General features: G+C 36.9%; 1 protein-coding gene across 2 annotated transcripts in view; it reads right to left on the bottom strand.

Moving 5' to 3' along the window:
• Positions 1 to 16,134, bottom strand: part of TMEM161B (transmembrane protein 161B) — a 78,471-nt gene that overhangs the window by 45,140 nt on the left and 17,197 nt on the right. Inside the window, exon 2 of one of the 2 annotated variants that reach the window (XM_027545654.1) lies at positions 8,812 to 8,915. In XM_027545654.1, the coding sequence (XP_027401455.1) occupies positions 8,812 to 8,915 (104 nt within the window). Of the gene's footprint in view, positions 1 to 8,811; positions 8,916 to 16,134 lie in introns of those variants that run through there. The other variant, XM_027545656.1, reaches the window with a different exon arrangement.

The raw sequence follows: 16,134 nt of genomic DNA, 5'->3' as shown, positions 1-16,134 counted from the left end.
ATATCATGTCCACTGAGTCAGTGACGCCATCCAACCATCTTGTCCTGTTGCCCCCTTCTCCTCTCTCCCTGAATCTTTTCTAGCATTAGGGTCTTTTCCTCTTCGCATCAGGTGGCCAAAGTAGTGGAGCTTCAGCTTCAACACCAGTCCTTCCAATGAATATTCAGGGTTGATTTCCTTTAGGATTGACTGGTTTGATCTCTTTGCAATCCAAGGGACTTGCAGGAGTCTTCTCCAACACCAAGGTTCAAAAGCATCAATTCTTTGGTGCTCAGCTTTCTTTATGGTACAATTCATATCCACACTGGATGTGATTACTGGAAAAACCATAGTTTTGGCTATATGGACCTTTGTTGGCAAAGTAATGTTTTTCCTTTTTAATATATTATCTAGTTTTGTCATAGTTTTTCTTCCAAGGAGCAAGTATCTTTTAATTTCATGGCTGCAGTCTCTATTGTCCGCAGTGATTTTGAAACCCAAGAAAATAAAATGTCACTGCTTCCAATATTTCCCCTTTTATGTGGCATGAGTGATGAGACCAGATGCCATGATCTTAGTTTTTCGAATGTTGACTTTTAAGGCAGCTTTTTCACTCTCCTCTTTCACTTTCATCAAGAGGCTCTTTAGTTCCTCTTCACTTTCTGCCATTAGAGAGGTATCATCTGCATATCTGAGGTTGTTGATATTTCTCTCAGGAATCTTGATTCCAGCTTGTGAGTCATACACCCCAGCATTTCATGTATCACCGACTCAACAGACATGAGTTTGAGTAAACTCCAGGAGTTGGTGATGGACAGGGTGGCCTGGTGTGCTGCAGTCCATGGGATCACAAAGAGTCAACACGACTGAGCAACTGAACTGAACTGAATTCTGCATACAACTTAAATAAGCAGGGTGACAATATACAGCCTTGATGTACTCCTTTCCCAATTTTGAACCAGTCCGTTGTTCCATGTCCAGTTTTTCGTTACTTCTTGTCCTGCATACAGATTTCTCAGGAGTCAGGTAAGGTGGCCTGGCATCCCCATCTTATTAAGAATATTCCACAGTTTGTTGTCATCCACACAGTCAAAGGAGAAGCAGATGCTTTTTTGGAATTCCCTTGCTTTTTCTACGATACGGCATATATTGCCGCTTTGATCTCTGGTTCCTTTGCCTTTTCTAAATCCAGGTTGTGCATCTGGAAGTTCTCAGTTCATGCACTGCTGAAGCCTAGCTTGAAGGATTTTGAGCATAATCTTGCTAGTATGTGAAATGAGTGCAACTGTATGGTAATTTGAACATTCTTTGGCATTGCCTTTCTTTGGGATTGGAATGAAAACAGACCTTTTCCAGTTCTGTGGCCACTGCTGAGTTTTCCAAATTTGCTGGCATATTAAGTACAACATCATCTTTCAGGATTTGGAATAGCTCAGCTGGAATTCCATCACCTCTGCTAGCTTTGTTCATAGTAACACTTCCTAAGGCCCACTTGACTTCGCACTCCAGGATGTCTGGCTCTAGGTGAGCAATCACCCCATCGTGGTTATCTGGGTCACTAAGATCTTTTTTGTATAGTTCTTCTGTGTATTCTTGCCACCTCTCAATCTCTTCTGCTTCTGTTAGGTCCTTGCCGGTTTTTGTCCTTTACTGTGCCTATCTTTGCATGAAATGTCTTCCCTTGGTATCTCCAATTTTCTTAAAGAGATCTCTAGAGTCTTCCCCATTCTATTGTTTACCTCTATTTATCTGCATTATTCACTTAAGATGGCTTTCTGATCTCTTCTTGCTATTCTCTAAAACTTGCATTAAGATGAGTGTATCTTTCCTTTTCTCCTTTGCCTTTCGCTTCTCTTTTCTTAGCTATTTGTAAGCCCTCCAGAGACAACCACTTTGCCTTCTTGCATTTCTTTTTCTTTGGGATGGTTTTGGCCACCACTTCCTGTACAATGTTATGAAACTCCGTCCATAGTTCTGCAGGCACTCTGTCTACCAGATGTAATCCCTTGAATCTATTCCTCACCTCCACTGTATAATCATAGTGTTAGTCACTCAGTCGCGTTCAATTTTTTGCGATCCCATGGACTGGAGCCCACCAGGCCCCTCTGTCCATGGGATTCTCCAGGCAAGAATACTGAAATGGGTGGCCACTTCCTTCTCCAGGGGATCTTCCTGACCCAGGGATCAAACCCATGTCTCATGCATTGCAGTCAGATTCTTTACTGTCTGAGCCACCACGGAAGCCCAGGTATAATGTAAGTGCTATGTAAATAATTGAAGAAGAATGGAAAATTCAAGTTTGTTTTCTGGAACTTCACAGAATTTTTTTTTTTTTCAAATATTTTCCATCCTTTGGTTGAATTCATGGATATGCAGATACAAAGGGCTGAATGTACTTTCTTCTCTCCAAATATCAAATTCCTGTAAATATATAACACCATATATAGTTCCAAAGTAAATTCACAGGTTTTCTTGTTTGTTTTATTTTGCTTTAACCTGTCACGTAACATATTGCCATGAGTCTTTGGATGTGGCATCCAACTAAAAAAAGCTGCATATAGTCACTCTCTGTATGAGAGGTTAAATGTCGTAAGGCAACAACATTTCTGTGGACTATTTTTAAAACATGATAAATGGCATTATCAACATTATTCAAGATTTATTTTCACATATACATCACAGATCATCTCCATATCAACAATTTGTAAGGGGAACACTAGAAAATAAAAATATAAATCATAAGGGATTTGATTTAGGTCATACCTGAATGACCTAGTGGTTTTCCCTACTTTCTTCAATCTGAGCCTGAATTTTGCAATAATTGGCCTGATGCACTAGGCCTTTCAAATATGGGCTTAGAAGACAGATATAAAAGTTTATTAGTCTTATACGTGATATTAAGAATAATGGTTACAAAAATACAATTAAAGACAAATGCTTCATGTTAATTAAAAGAAGCATGATGTAAAATTACACATAAAATAATCACATCCATGAGGGGGAAATATGAAAAGATTAGAAGGAAATACAACAAAATTTACACAGAGACTGTCTTTAGCTGAAAGGAATACAGTTTGTTATCTCTTATTTTTTCCTTATTAATTTATTGTCTTTTTCTACATCACAAGCACGTATTATGCTAATAATAATAATTTTTTTAAAAAGTAAGTATTAATAGAATTTACAACAAAACTGAACCTTTTGCATTTAAGTTAAACTGTATCTTCTGACATTTACTTTGGCTACTTTCACTTTAATTCAGTAAACAGTGTCTCAGATAACAAAGCCAACTGTGTTAAACTCCACTAAATCACTGAAATAATTTTTCAGTAATTTTCTTACATAAACCTCTTTTATAAAATAATATCAGGCTACAAACAAATCAGGCAGTTTCAAAGACCACTAAAAAAAAAAATACTACAAAATACAGAATGCATTGACCTAGATTCATTAAAAAAAAAAAAATTAAACAGTAATGCTATTTAAAGTGAACTACTTAAAAAAATTTTAGAAGTAAAAATTTCAGAAGTTTAAAATGAAAATCATAACATGAACAAATATGGAAAAGCTGGGTACTGAGAGAAAGCTAAAAACAGCTTTAATACATAAATAATCATACAAAACTCTTTCACAAGATAGGTCATAACACAGTTTTGGTCTCTATTCTAAATCTCAAAGTAATAATTTAGACATGAAAAAAAACTTGAGAGAAAACAAACACCACCTAAAACCTAGGAAATCTTTCAGTACAAGTAACTAAAATATTGTTTATTACATATATATTAATACATTCTCTTGTTACTTATTGGAAACTTTACTAGAATATCATGACATTCTGGAACGGATTAAGACAGCTAAGGCAGGAGAGCAAGGACTCAGGCATTCCGTAAGGGTAGTAGCTGAAGGTTTGAACCTTTCCCTTAGGTCATAGGTCCCACCTACTGTGCATTTGAATAGTAGGTTTCTCTCACCAAAGGGAATTTGCAAATTCTTGGATCAGGCAACATGCGAAAAAGAACAGGCAAAAAGAATTAAAAACAAATGAACAGGGTGTTGTCACATCCTCTTTACCCAATACAGGATGAGACAAAATCAGAATAAATCCAACCATAATATATTTTGAGTCAGGGACATATGAAGGGAAGTATCAGACCAAAGTGAGAGCCTAGGGGGATGAAGGGGGAGAGAAAAATGCATAAGGTTTAAGCTGAACAATCACAGAAAGCAGGTTCAGCAAGGAAGCTATAAAGGACAAAAAGCCAAATCTTGCTCCTCATGCAAAACCCACTATTCAAATGTACAAAGAATGTAACCTACCACTTACCTCTCCATGAAAAGAGGGGCCAAGCAAACTTCAAAACAAAAAGGAACTTTAATTACAACAGAAAGTAGAGAATACTCTGGCTACGAAGCAGTGGTATGCTGGACACGATAAAGAACTAACATCTGTAGGTGATCTGAGCAATGGTTATAACAAATGATCAGAGTAAAGGTACAGAGAAACCAACTTCCCACAATCCTTCTTTCCTTTGGAGAGGAAGAGATGGGAAGGGCAACCTGAGCACTAGACGCCACATCTGAGTTCTTCAAGGTTAGTAATTTGCTCACAGGTAACAGCAAGATCTTGTTTCATAAATTCTTATTAAAGCAGGAATGCCTCAACAGTCTAATAAAAAGGCATGTAAAAAAAGGAGAATAACATTTTCTAGGAGAAAAACATTTTTCTACTATAAAAAAGTAGAAGGATGGAATACAAAATAATTATGACTTAGTAATGTGGAACACATTTAATCTCAAATGGTGAGGAGAGGTATAATTTTAACAGATGATATTTCTTAAACTCTACTTCACACTTAGCATGCTTTTGGTAATTAGAAAAATCCTGATGTGCCTTTAAATTTAGAATAAAAGATGACTATAGTCCTAGAGAAGCCAGAAGAGTAAGTAAAGAGAAACCATACACTTCCTATAATCTGAGGATATCTTCTAGAAGGCTAAGCACACTAGGAAAAAAGGTAGAAAAAAGAAAACCTGAAATAAATTACTCTGTAAACCACCAGCAGAAGTCACAGTGATTGTAGAAAAGTTTACCTCCACCAAATTCAAAATTCGGTTTAAGTACATTCCAGGACAAGGGTCTGGAGTTTGATGAATAACCATACATCAAATAATTACTAGACGATGAGTCAGATTTCCAGGGTAAGAGGCTGGATCTGTTTCACTTTTCAGTACGTGAACATGAGTAAAGCTACAATTTCTCATCTAAAAATGGAGACAATATTACCTACAACATAAGGACTAGGCACTCACCAATCCTGCTTTTACTTCCCAAGCACAAGGAAAAGTATATTTCCCAGCCTGCCATGCACTTTTGGTCTGAACCAGTCACAGGGCTCCAGACTATACAATGTGGGCAGAAATGATGTATCTACTTCTAAGCCTGGACCCTAGAATCTCCTGAAAAAACCAGAGCCCATTCTCTCTTTACTTGCCAACTGGCACAGTTCAGTTCAGTTCAGTTGCTCAGTCGTGTCCGACTCTTTGTGACCCCATGGACTGCAGCATGCCAGGCCTCCCTGTCCATCACCAACTCCTGGAGTTTACTCAAACTCATGTCCATTGAGTCAGTGACGCCATCCAGCCATCTCATGCTCTGTCGTCCCCTTCTCCTCTCGCCTTCAATCTTTCCCATCAGGGTCTTTTCAACTGGCACAGCATCTAACAAAAAGGACTCCAAAGTAGCAGAAGGAACAGACGAGCCACAAACAGAAGCAGGAGCCTAGAATCCCTAAGTAACACTTGAATCATCATTTTGTGAAGGAGCTACACAGAGAGTTGCCCTACCCCTCTCAGGTACCCTAATTTGACCTTGATTCCTGTCCTGTCTGTGACTGACAAACTTTTATTAAGTTCAGACACTGAGATTTCGGAGGTCATAAAATACCCCAATACATGTCTTCTTCCAAGTTCAGAGTGTACAGATGCAAATGGGGTAACAGAAATAAAAATTCTACCAATACAAAGTTTCTTTAACGTTGTAAAGGTAATATTAACGGAAATGAACCAGGCTAAAGATTATGTACTTAATAAAAAAACACCTAGATATCTACAATATTAATTACAAAATAAAAATGTTATTCAACCAAGAGTCAGAAAACTAGTCAATTTTTTAATATAAAAAAATCAACAGGCTAATATATAAGCAAAAACTGCGAATTTCTTCAAGATGCTGACTTCAGGAAATTAGCAGGCTTACTTGTTAAGTCAACATAATAGAAACAGGTGCCACTTCACACCTTCCATTCTAAAAGAGACAGAAGTTGATGAGAGATATGGACAGAAGCTAATTAACGTGATAAAAAGAGAAGCCATAACTTTTAAGAAAAACATGAATACTTACAATCTGAATATATGATAAAATATTAAGTCAACAGATACCAAAACTAAAGTTTCTTCTGTCATACTTGTGATTAAACTATCGTGGTATCTACACCATCTATTCACTTAAATCTCTTCACTACAGCCACTCCCAAACCATCCTACACTATCTGTAATTTTGAAAGTTCTCTCATAAGCTTCTCCCTTTAAATTTCTTCAAGCATTTTACAAACGACAAAGAACGCCCTCAGATCTTCTTCCCTTTCTCTTTCTTCAACTCAGCAACAACACATGGTTTAAAATATAAACTGTCATTTCTCATCAATATTTTTACATGAGCAATTTAGAAGATATTTTAGATTTTCTTAATATTAAAAAGGTGTCATTTCATGTCACAAAAGGTTTGTAAAACAGTAATTATTTCAAAATGATAAAATCAACATTCTTATTCAACAGAATTAGGCAACAACAGTCAGAATATAGCTTCATGACTTAAAAATTTTAAAGAAAAATATCAATAGATGATCTTAAGAATAAAGAGCAAAACAAACAAAGAGGAAATCAAAGTAGCAGAAAAGAATCGCTAGAAAATCCTGATTGGTATTCCTTGGAACCTGATTTGGAATTAGGGACAGCATTAACACTAAAGTTAATCTATTTACAAAAGCAAATCAAGATCACAAAATTTATCAACTTCATGTTTATTTTTGAAGGTTGAGCTCCTCTTCAAATTAGCAATATGTATACTTACATGACAGATAAATTGTCAAAAGAGAAGCAATTTTAAATATAATATATTGTTTCAAAATTAACAAAGAGAATCAGTTTTCAATCTCTGGAAGTCTTAGTTTTATAGAAACAAATGGGCTGCAGATTACCTATTAGAAAATAGAAACTCCCTAAAAAGGGATAAGACTGCCAAGATCTTTAAAGCCAAAAAGGATAGGAAGGCTCCCTGGAGACTCACTGGAAACAAAACCAGAAATGTGCAATTCTCAATAGAAAATAAGCTACCTTAATATGTATTTTATCTAGTTTATTAATTCAGATTCTATTTATTTAGAATTAATGGTATTTGCCCAGCAGATATTCACCCTTTCATGATCTACAAAAAAGGGTTGTTGCTAAGCAAAACAAGTAAGCAAGACTACACAGAGTATAAACCTACATGGTTAAAAACCAGTCACTGATGATTTACTTTTTTCACTTATAAATATCTTTGATGAAGTTTTAACTTTGCTAAAACTTTAGTCATTATTTACTTTGCTAATAAAAAATATATATTTTTAAACCACTGTTCTCTCACGCTTTCCATACACATGTGTGTGTGCACATATCAGTGTTCAAAAAACCTTTTTGGACAATCTAAATAGTATTTTCCTATATTTAAACACTGATACAGAACAAGCATAAAGCACAAAGAATATACTTAAAACTGAAAAATAAATTAAGCTTTGTGGATAGAATGGCTTATTATTGGTCTTGCAGTATATGAAATCATTAGGAAGATAATAGCTGTCCATTGCTTTCTAACTTAAAGTGAAGGGAAAGTCGCTCAGTCATGTCTGACTTTTTGCGACCCCATGGACTATGCAGTCCATGGAGTTCTCCAGGCCAGAATACTGGAGTGGGTAGCCTTTCCCTTCTCCAGGGTTCTAACTTAAAAGGTCTAAACAATAGAAAACTGATACACAAATCAATAATAAAATCTATTTATTAGAGACAAATAACTGTAGTAAAAAAACTATAGTCATGGTACCAAACCTGTAATCTGCCTTTCATAATTACACAAGATTGTGACATGTATTTCTGTATGCAGGGTTTTACTGCTTTTGCCTCCTGATATCTGTATTTAACTTCTGGACTGTTTATTTTATTCTTTAACTTTCAGCAAGGTAACTTAGTTCTTCTCCATCAGGGGCCAGTAGTAGTAGTAAGCTTATAGTGCACTAAACAAAATTAAAAGCCTACAAAACAACTTCACCCCCTCTTTGCTAAATTAAAGTTTAAAATTATTTATTAACAGTAAAACAAAGAACTCCTAACTCTCATAATACTCTCAACTAAGTCACCAGTAATAGGGCAGGTGCTTTGAGTCATTTTTTCCAACAATGGTGAAAATTTAAGCACTTCAATTTATAGTCACTTCCTCTTATTGACCAACTTTTTTTAAAAAAGGTAACTAGAAAAGTCATGTGCTAATTCCAGTGGCCATGTTCAAAAAGGGATAGAGAAAGAAGAGACTAAATTCATGACAATGATCATCCTATTATCTTTGTACTCAACAAACTACTACTATCTCAAGTAAGAGAAATAAGGAAGCTGGATTTTTCTTGTAATTTTCCTTTTTCATGTTTTTAGAAAACTGGAATTAGCACTTAACTTCTAGGAGGTTAATCAGCCTGGTAAACAGAGAAGAAAGTACTAGTCAGAATCAGCCTGTCCTTGCCTTACCTGCCATTACAGAGTAGCCACCGAGCAAGAGAATAGTGAGGTAGAATCTTCTGCATGGCACTAGCCATCACCATGGTAACAACCAGCTGTATACCTATCACACCCTGTGTAAAGAAACAAACAGATGAGTTTAACAATGAATGAATTTAGATTTAAGGACACCACTGAAAAGCTTTCTATACATTTCGAAAATTATACTTTGTAAGAAAAATGGGTTTACTATCAAAACACCTATTATTCTGCCATATGGGATCTCACCTCATAATCCTCTACAAGTTATCCAAGGGTCACATCCATATTAACAAAAGTTAAATTAGGGAACATACACATTCAAAATCTATTTCCAAGAAATCTTCTCCATTACCTGAGTGTACCAAAATGAAGCGGAAAATAGTGATTTTTTTCCCCCATCCTTTTCCAGATTTACTCTATTCAACACACTTACAACACCAGCTTGGCTAGCTCTAAAAGCAGTATGCCTGTTTTTTAATTCTAGGGTGGCAATGAACAACTCAAGAGCATTAACTACACTAAATGTGATGGTGGAAAGTCACTAGAAAAAAAAATTTAATTCATCTTATCATCACAAACTTTCAATGGGTGGGTTTTAACAAGGTCCAAACATGCCCAGTTTGTTCTCATCAATCCCTCTCTTGTTCTCTGCAATACCTAATTCAAACCTTCTCCCATCTCCCCACACCTCCAACCTCCCTCAAACTTCTTCCTTCTTAAAAAAAAAAAAAATTCAATCCTAGCAAAGTGATTCAGTTTCACACACATACATATACATGTACTTTCCACACATATTCTTTTCCATTACAGGTTATTACAAGATATTGAATACAGTTCCCTCTGCTATACCGTAGGACCTTGTTTTTACCTATTTTACATATAGCAATTTGCATCTGCTAATCCCAAGCTCCTAATTTATCCACTCCCTCCGAACTTCTCTCGATTCAGTAGAGGACAGGTTCCCGTTCACAGAGAACAAAACAACAGCATCAAATGAGAACTCTCATTTGACACCAACAAGCTCACAATCACTGGTATCTGCACCTGTCTTCTTATACACCCTCTAGAAATATAACAACAGAGTATCTTCGGTGTAAAGCAAATCCCTCGGTGCTTCAGAGCCCATCCTCTCACGGATTTTCAGGAACCTCAACCACTGAACAGCTCCTGTTGCTGTTCGGTTGCTAAATCATGATCAACTCTTTGCCACCCCACGGACTGCAGCACACAAGGCTCCTCTCTCCTTCACTATCTCCCGGAGTTTGTTCAGACTCATGTCCATAGAGTCAGTGATGCTATCTAACCATCTCATTCTCTGCCGCCCCCTTCTCCTTTTGTCTTCAATCCTTCCCAGCATCAGGGTCCTTTCCAATGAGTTGGCTCTTCGCATCAGATCTCTTCTCTATTTAAATCCTTCCTATTAGTATTTTAATACCTTTCACCTTCCTAAAAAAATAACAATAATTTCCCCTTATTCTTTATTTTCTCTTCTATAAAATGAAGCTAATAATTCAACCAACCTACTAATCAAGCTGTGGTTAATAATTGTGCCTGTTTCAGAGAATGCAGCCAATACTTGTTATTGTCCTAATTATCATTCCTATTAAGGGATAAGTTTGTTTTTTTTTTTAATTTCAAGAAAAGAAGGCTTTTCAAAAAATAACCATTACTTCTATAAGAAATAAATTGAGAAAACAAAATAAATGGAATCATACCAAAAAAAATAACATTAATCTCCTAAGTGATAAAAGAACACTAAAAATTTTGAAAAAATTAGATTTCAGTGATTTTAACAAACTGTTCCATCAACCGTCCATCACTGTAACAAATGGACTATCATGATGCGGATGCTGAAAGTGTGGGAGGTCGTGCACGTGCCAGGACAGGAGATATGGAACTCTCTACTCTGATCCATCTTGCTGCAAACCTAAAAGTGCTCTAAAAACATGAGGTTTTAAGAAAAATCAAATCAAATGTATTCATAGAGAAACAGTGTAAGTAATGTCAAAATAACTGGAAAAGACATTTGTAACTCATATCATAAAGGGATAATTTATTGTTGCTTAGACTCTTTCGCAACTCCCTGGACTGTAGTGCACCAGGATCCTCTGTCCATGGGATTTCCCAGGCCAGAATATCAGAGTGGGTTGCCATTTCCTCCCCAGGGGACTTTCCCGACCCAGAGATCAAACTAGTGTGTCCTGCAGTGGCAGGCGGATTCTTTACCACTGAGCTACTTGGGAAGCCCAAAGGTATTATTTACTTGTTAGGTATTATATAGAGTTCTTACAAGTCAATTACTAAAGGAACAAATGCCTTCTTTCGTATGTACACAGAGTTCTTTAAAAAAGGGAGCAAAATGGCTCTTAAACAGGACTGTTTTTAAAATGCCTTTGAAACCTGCCTCAATTCTGGTTTCAATGTGGATATTTTAATGCCTTAAATTCTACCAATTGGGTTAAGGTTCAGACCATTTTTATATTCTCCTAATATCAAAGGTTACATTTTTGTCTTTTTTTCTTTCATATTTCCTATCACTTGCTTTTACTATCTTATTTTCTATATAGTTTGTGATAGAAGTTCTGCAATCTCCATACAGTGAATGCCATTACAAAGAACGCTTTCAGGCAGAACAAGGCCAAGAAATATATTAGCAAGTGTGTCAGAAGGTTAGTCTATTTGAGATTACAGACGTAAAAGCAAAAGATAATTTTTTTAGTCGGAATCAGGGAAAGTTTTGTGGACAAAGTGAACCTCCATCTAGCCTTGAAAGAAATCTGATAGTATCAGAGAATCTTCAAGGTCATCTAGTACAATCTCTCACAAACATATGTAACAATTTATTAGAGTGTAAGCTCCTTAATGGAGAAGGCAATGGCAATCCACTCCAGTACTCTTGCCTGGAGAATCCCAGGGACGGCGGAGCCTGGTGGGCTGCCATCTGTGGGGTCGCACAGAGTCAGACACGACTGAAGCAACTTAGCAGCAGCAGCAGCAAGCTCCTTAATAGCAGAAACCGTATCTTAGTCATATCTAATAAATGTTACAGGTATTAAATGGCATTTCAGAAAGACTGATCTGCAAGATATGTGTGTGTGTGTGTGTGTGTGTGTGTGTGTGTGTGTATATATATATGATGGACTGTGATGAACTGGGGAAAAAAGTCATCTTATCAAATTCTCTCCTCTTATTCCAAATCACTGAGCATAATAAAATACTGCTGATAAAACCAGGACTAAAGAATGTAAACCATGTGAAGACCAAAACAAATAAAAATCAGCAAACCGGATTGACTAGCATAATAGCAACTAGGCTTCTGCAATGATCCACACCAAAAAAGGTAATGATTTAAATTACAATGGTATCTCTGGTTGTAAGAAGAAAAATGTATGCTAAAGATATTGTTGAAGAATTCACAGGATGATGGTATACTGAAGCAAATGAGGAACTAAAGAGATCAACCTCATGAAAGGCAAACATCATTCTCAATGTTGTAGCTAATGTTTGACTAAAAAACATTAAAAAATGTAACTTTACTCTATTCACTTATCTTACTATGCCATTTCCATCTTTTTAAAATAAAGTTGAAAGTACTTTCTCAAAACCTCATCTGTTTACTGTGAAATATATAAGTTTTCTTCCAACTTTCTAACAGAAGTCAATAAACCCTTCCAAGAATGAATCAGCTGTTGCTGCTGCTACTGCTGCTAAGTCGCTTCAGTCGTGTCCGACTCTGTGCGACCCCAATAGACAGAAGCCCACCAGGCTCCCCCGTCCCTGGGATTCTCCAGGCAAGAACACTGGAGTGGGTTGCCATTTCCTTCTCCAGTGCATGAAAGTGAAAAGTGAAAGTGAAGTTGCTCAGTCGTATCCGACTCTTAGCGACCCCATGGACTGCAGCCTACCAGGCTCCTCCACCCATGGGATCTTCCAGGCAAGAGTACTGGAGTGGGGTGCCACTGGGTAACTGTATATGTGGATTAAAAGAAAATGTTGTTTTTTCCCAATAGAAGAATCCACCTAATTTTTTTGAGAAATAATTTTTAAATTATGTGGGGAATATGTCCCCAAAGTTAATCCTTTTCATATTTATTTGGAAAAGAGTCCTTGGAATACATTTTCAAAATGACAACCATTTTACAGAATTATATATTATCAACTTAATATGTTGTTAGTACTAAACTTAGATCAACTTTTGAGACATTGCTATACAACTGACAATCACAGTGTACATGTCAGGGATCAACATATTAAAATACATTCAACTCATTAATTGAGACACAATTATGTGAAATTGAAAAACAAATTCTAATAACCTGCCTTCACTGACCAGCTTAAGTGCCCATGTATATCTAAGTTTGTACAAAACAGAATTTTTGAAATGTTTAGTGTAAAAACCAAATTCCCTGAATATCTTTCATTATTTTTAGTTAAAAGCTAATGCTTAAGTAAATTTAACCATAAACAAACATAAACTTCACACAAAAAAACTACTAAACTGAGTAGATATGCACCGATACAATAAAGTCCATCATGGCTGAAGTTTCAAGCGCACGACCTTATGGGTCATTGGCCAAGTGGCCTTAATGGTTTTATTAGGGCCTCAAAACAATAACTTGACCAAAGAGATGGCTTCTGTCCAGATTGGTTGCCCTAGGCTCCAATTCTCTTGATAACTGGAACTGGGAAAAGTCATTTATGAAATAGCTCGTAAGCTCCCAAGAAGGGTGAAACATTGGGGCAACTTAGGTTTCAACCTTTCCACATCTATTAACCTGAGGCCATGAAGAGCAAGAAAAAGTTATTTGCCTTTAGTTTATAGAAGAATGATCATTTCAATTTTTGTTAGTAATCATTTCTGGGTAGGTTAAAAAAATTCTTACCAAGGAAAATTAGCCAATTCTCTGAGAAATAAAATATATCAAATACCAGTATTTTATCTTGCTTGACAATACTGACAATAAAACCCCCAACCTAAAGAAAAACATATTGTAATTTTAAAATTCAAACTTGGAACAATATTATGTCAACCTCAGTGGAGTTGATATTTTGTTTCATTTCACTAAACTTGCTCTCCTGTTGACAAACAGACTGAAAGCAAAGTATACACTGTTTACAATCAGAAGGCATATCAGCAACATACTTGAACTCAAACCACCCCAAATGGTTTTAATTATCACTCACCCTCCAATAAATGAGACAGGGAAAAAAAAAAAAAAAAAGAGGCTATTACCCAATGACCTTCCCATTTTTGGTTTTTTAACTTTTTACATATTTTAGTGATAGCTAGACATATTGAGACAGACTTCTTAGAGACACCCAAATAATTTATACTACAAAAGAAGGTGTGAACTTCATTATTTCAATCTAGATTTACATAAAACTTAGAATTCACACATTGAGCATTTAAGCAAACCATCTCCCAACAATTTACAAATGAGGTTATCAGGGTCCAAATAGCAAACCCCATAGAACTACCCAGTCACAAACTTATCTAGAACCCAGATTCCTAATCCAACCTAATGTTTTTTCCTCTGTTTCAGGGCATTCAATGAACATTTACTGGGCAATAAACTACATGCACTGAACCACTTGCACACAATAGGGAGAAACAGCACAGTCCCTGTCACCAGTGAGAAGTCAGGCCAACAGGAGAGTAAATAGCTGTTGGTCAGTTGCTCAGTCGTGTCTGACTCTGCAATTCCGTGGACTGCAGCACGCCAAGCTTCTCTATCCTTCACTATCTCCTGGAGTTTGCTCAAACTCTTAATACAAAGTGATGAGAGCACAGGCAGAGGATTCTACCAGAATGCAGCGTGCATACTAAGGGACAAGAGCTGTGAAAGGGTGTCATGGAAAGTAAAGGCTAAGTTAAGACTCCGTGGACTCAGCTTGGTGAACCACCAGTGCTATCTGCTTCACACAGGATGACAAGTAGGCCAAAACCAGATACTGAAGGGCAAAACCTACAGACTTAAGTTCAACCTGAAAACAATAAAGAAACCCATGAAAAGTCATACGACCACATCAGAACCTAAGAAAAGTCACTCTGGATTCCTTGTAAACACTAGATGAGGGCTAGGCCAGTGGCACTAAGACAGCTGCTCAGGTATGAAAGAAGGGCCTGCACTAAAGGCAGCAACCACTATTCATCATGTAACAAGTGAGTTAGGGTCTCAATCCAACAATGTTAAAAATCTATAAATTCAAATTACATCACTACAGAAATTATTTATATCTATAAACAGGAAAAGCAAACAAAACTTTAATTAACAAATACAGGCTGTCTGCCTAATCCAATATCTTGCCGGCTAGTATTAGAAACTTGCCAGAGGACTTTTCTGTCCCTCTGACAGAAAAGTATCTCAAATACTCAGAGCAATGACATTTAGAATAATTCTAAGGAACACAGCATGGCTGAATGAATGAATGACACTACTACAAAACAAACCGTCTTGACAGAACTTAAAACCCAAGATTATCATATTCAGTTCAGTTCAGTTCAGTTGCTCAGTTGTGTCCGACTCTGCGACCCCATGAATCACAGCACGCCAGGCCTCCCTGTCCATCACCAACTCCCGGAGTTCACCTTAAGTCACATCCATCGAGTTGGTGATGCCATCCAGCCATCTCATCCTCTGTCGTCCCCTTCTCCTGCCCCCAATCCCTCCCAGCATCAGAGTCTTTTCCAATGAGTCAACCCTTTGCCTGAGGTGGCCAAAGTACTGGAGTTTCAGCTTTAGCATCATTCCTTCCAAAGAAATCCCAGGGCTGATCTCCTTCAGAATGGACTGGTTGGATCTCCTTGCAGTCCAAGGGACTCTCAAGAGTCTTCTCCAACACCACAGTTCAAAAGCATCCATTCTTCAGCGCTCAGCTTTCTTCACAGTCCAATTCTCACATCCATACATGACCAGAGGAAAAACCATAGCCTTGACTAGATGGACCTTTGTTGGCAAAGTAATGTCTCTGCTTTTCAATATGCTATCTAGGTTGGTCATAACTTTCCTTCCAAGGAGTAAGCATCTTTTAATTTCATGGCTGCAGTCACATCTGCAGCGATTTTTGGAGCCCCAAAAAGTAAAGTGTGACACTGTTTCCACTGTTTCCCCATCTATTTCCCATGAAGTGATGGGACCGGATGCCATGATCTTCGTTTTCTGAATATTGAGCTTTAAGCCAACTTTTTCACTCTCCACTTTCACTTTCATCAAGAGGCTAATTTAGTTCCTCTTCACTTTCTGCCATTAAGGGTAGTGTAACAACAAATATATTAAAGACAATTTTGGAACATAAAATTGCATAGTACTA

The sequence above is a fragment of the Bos indicus x Bos taurus genome, chromosome 7 (genome assembly GCF_003369695.1).
Source record: "Bos indicus x Bos taurus breed Angus x Brahman F1 hybrid chromosome 7, Bos_hybrid_MaternalHap_v2.0, whole genome shotgun sequence".
Taxonomy (NCBI): Eukaryota; Metazoa; Chordata; class Mammalia; order Artiodactyla; family Bovidae; genus Bos; species Bos indicus x Bos taurus.
This window is presented reverse-complemented; position numbering and strand designations above follow the sequence as displayed.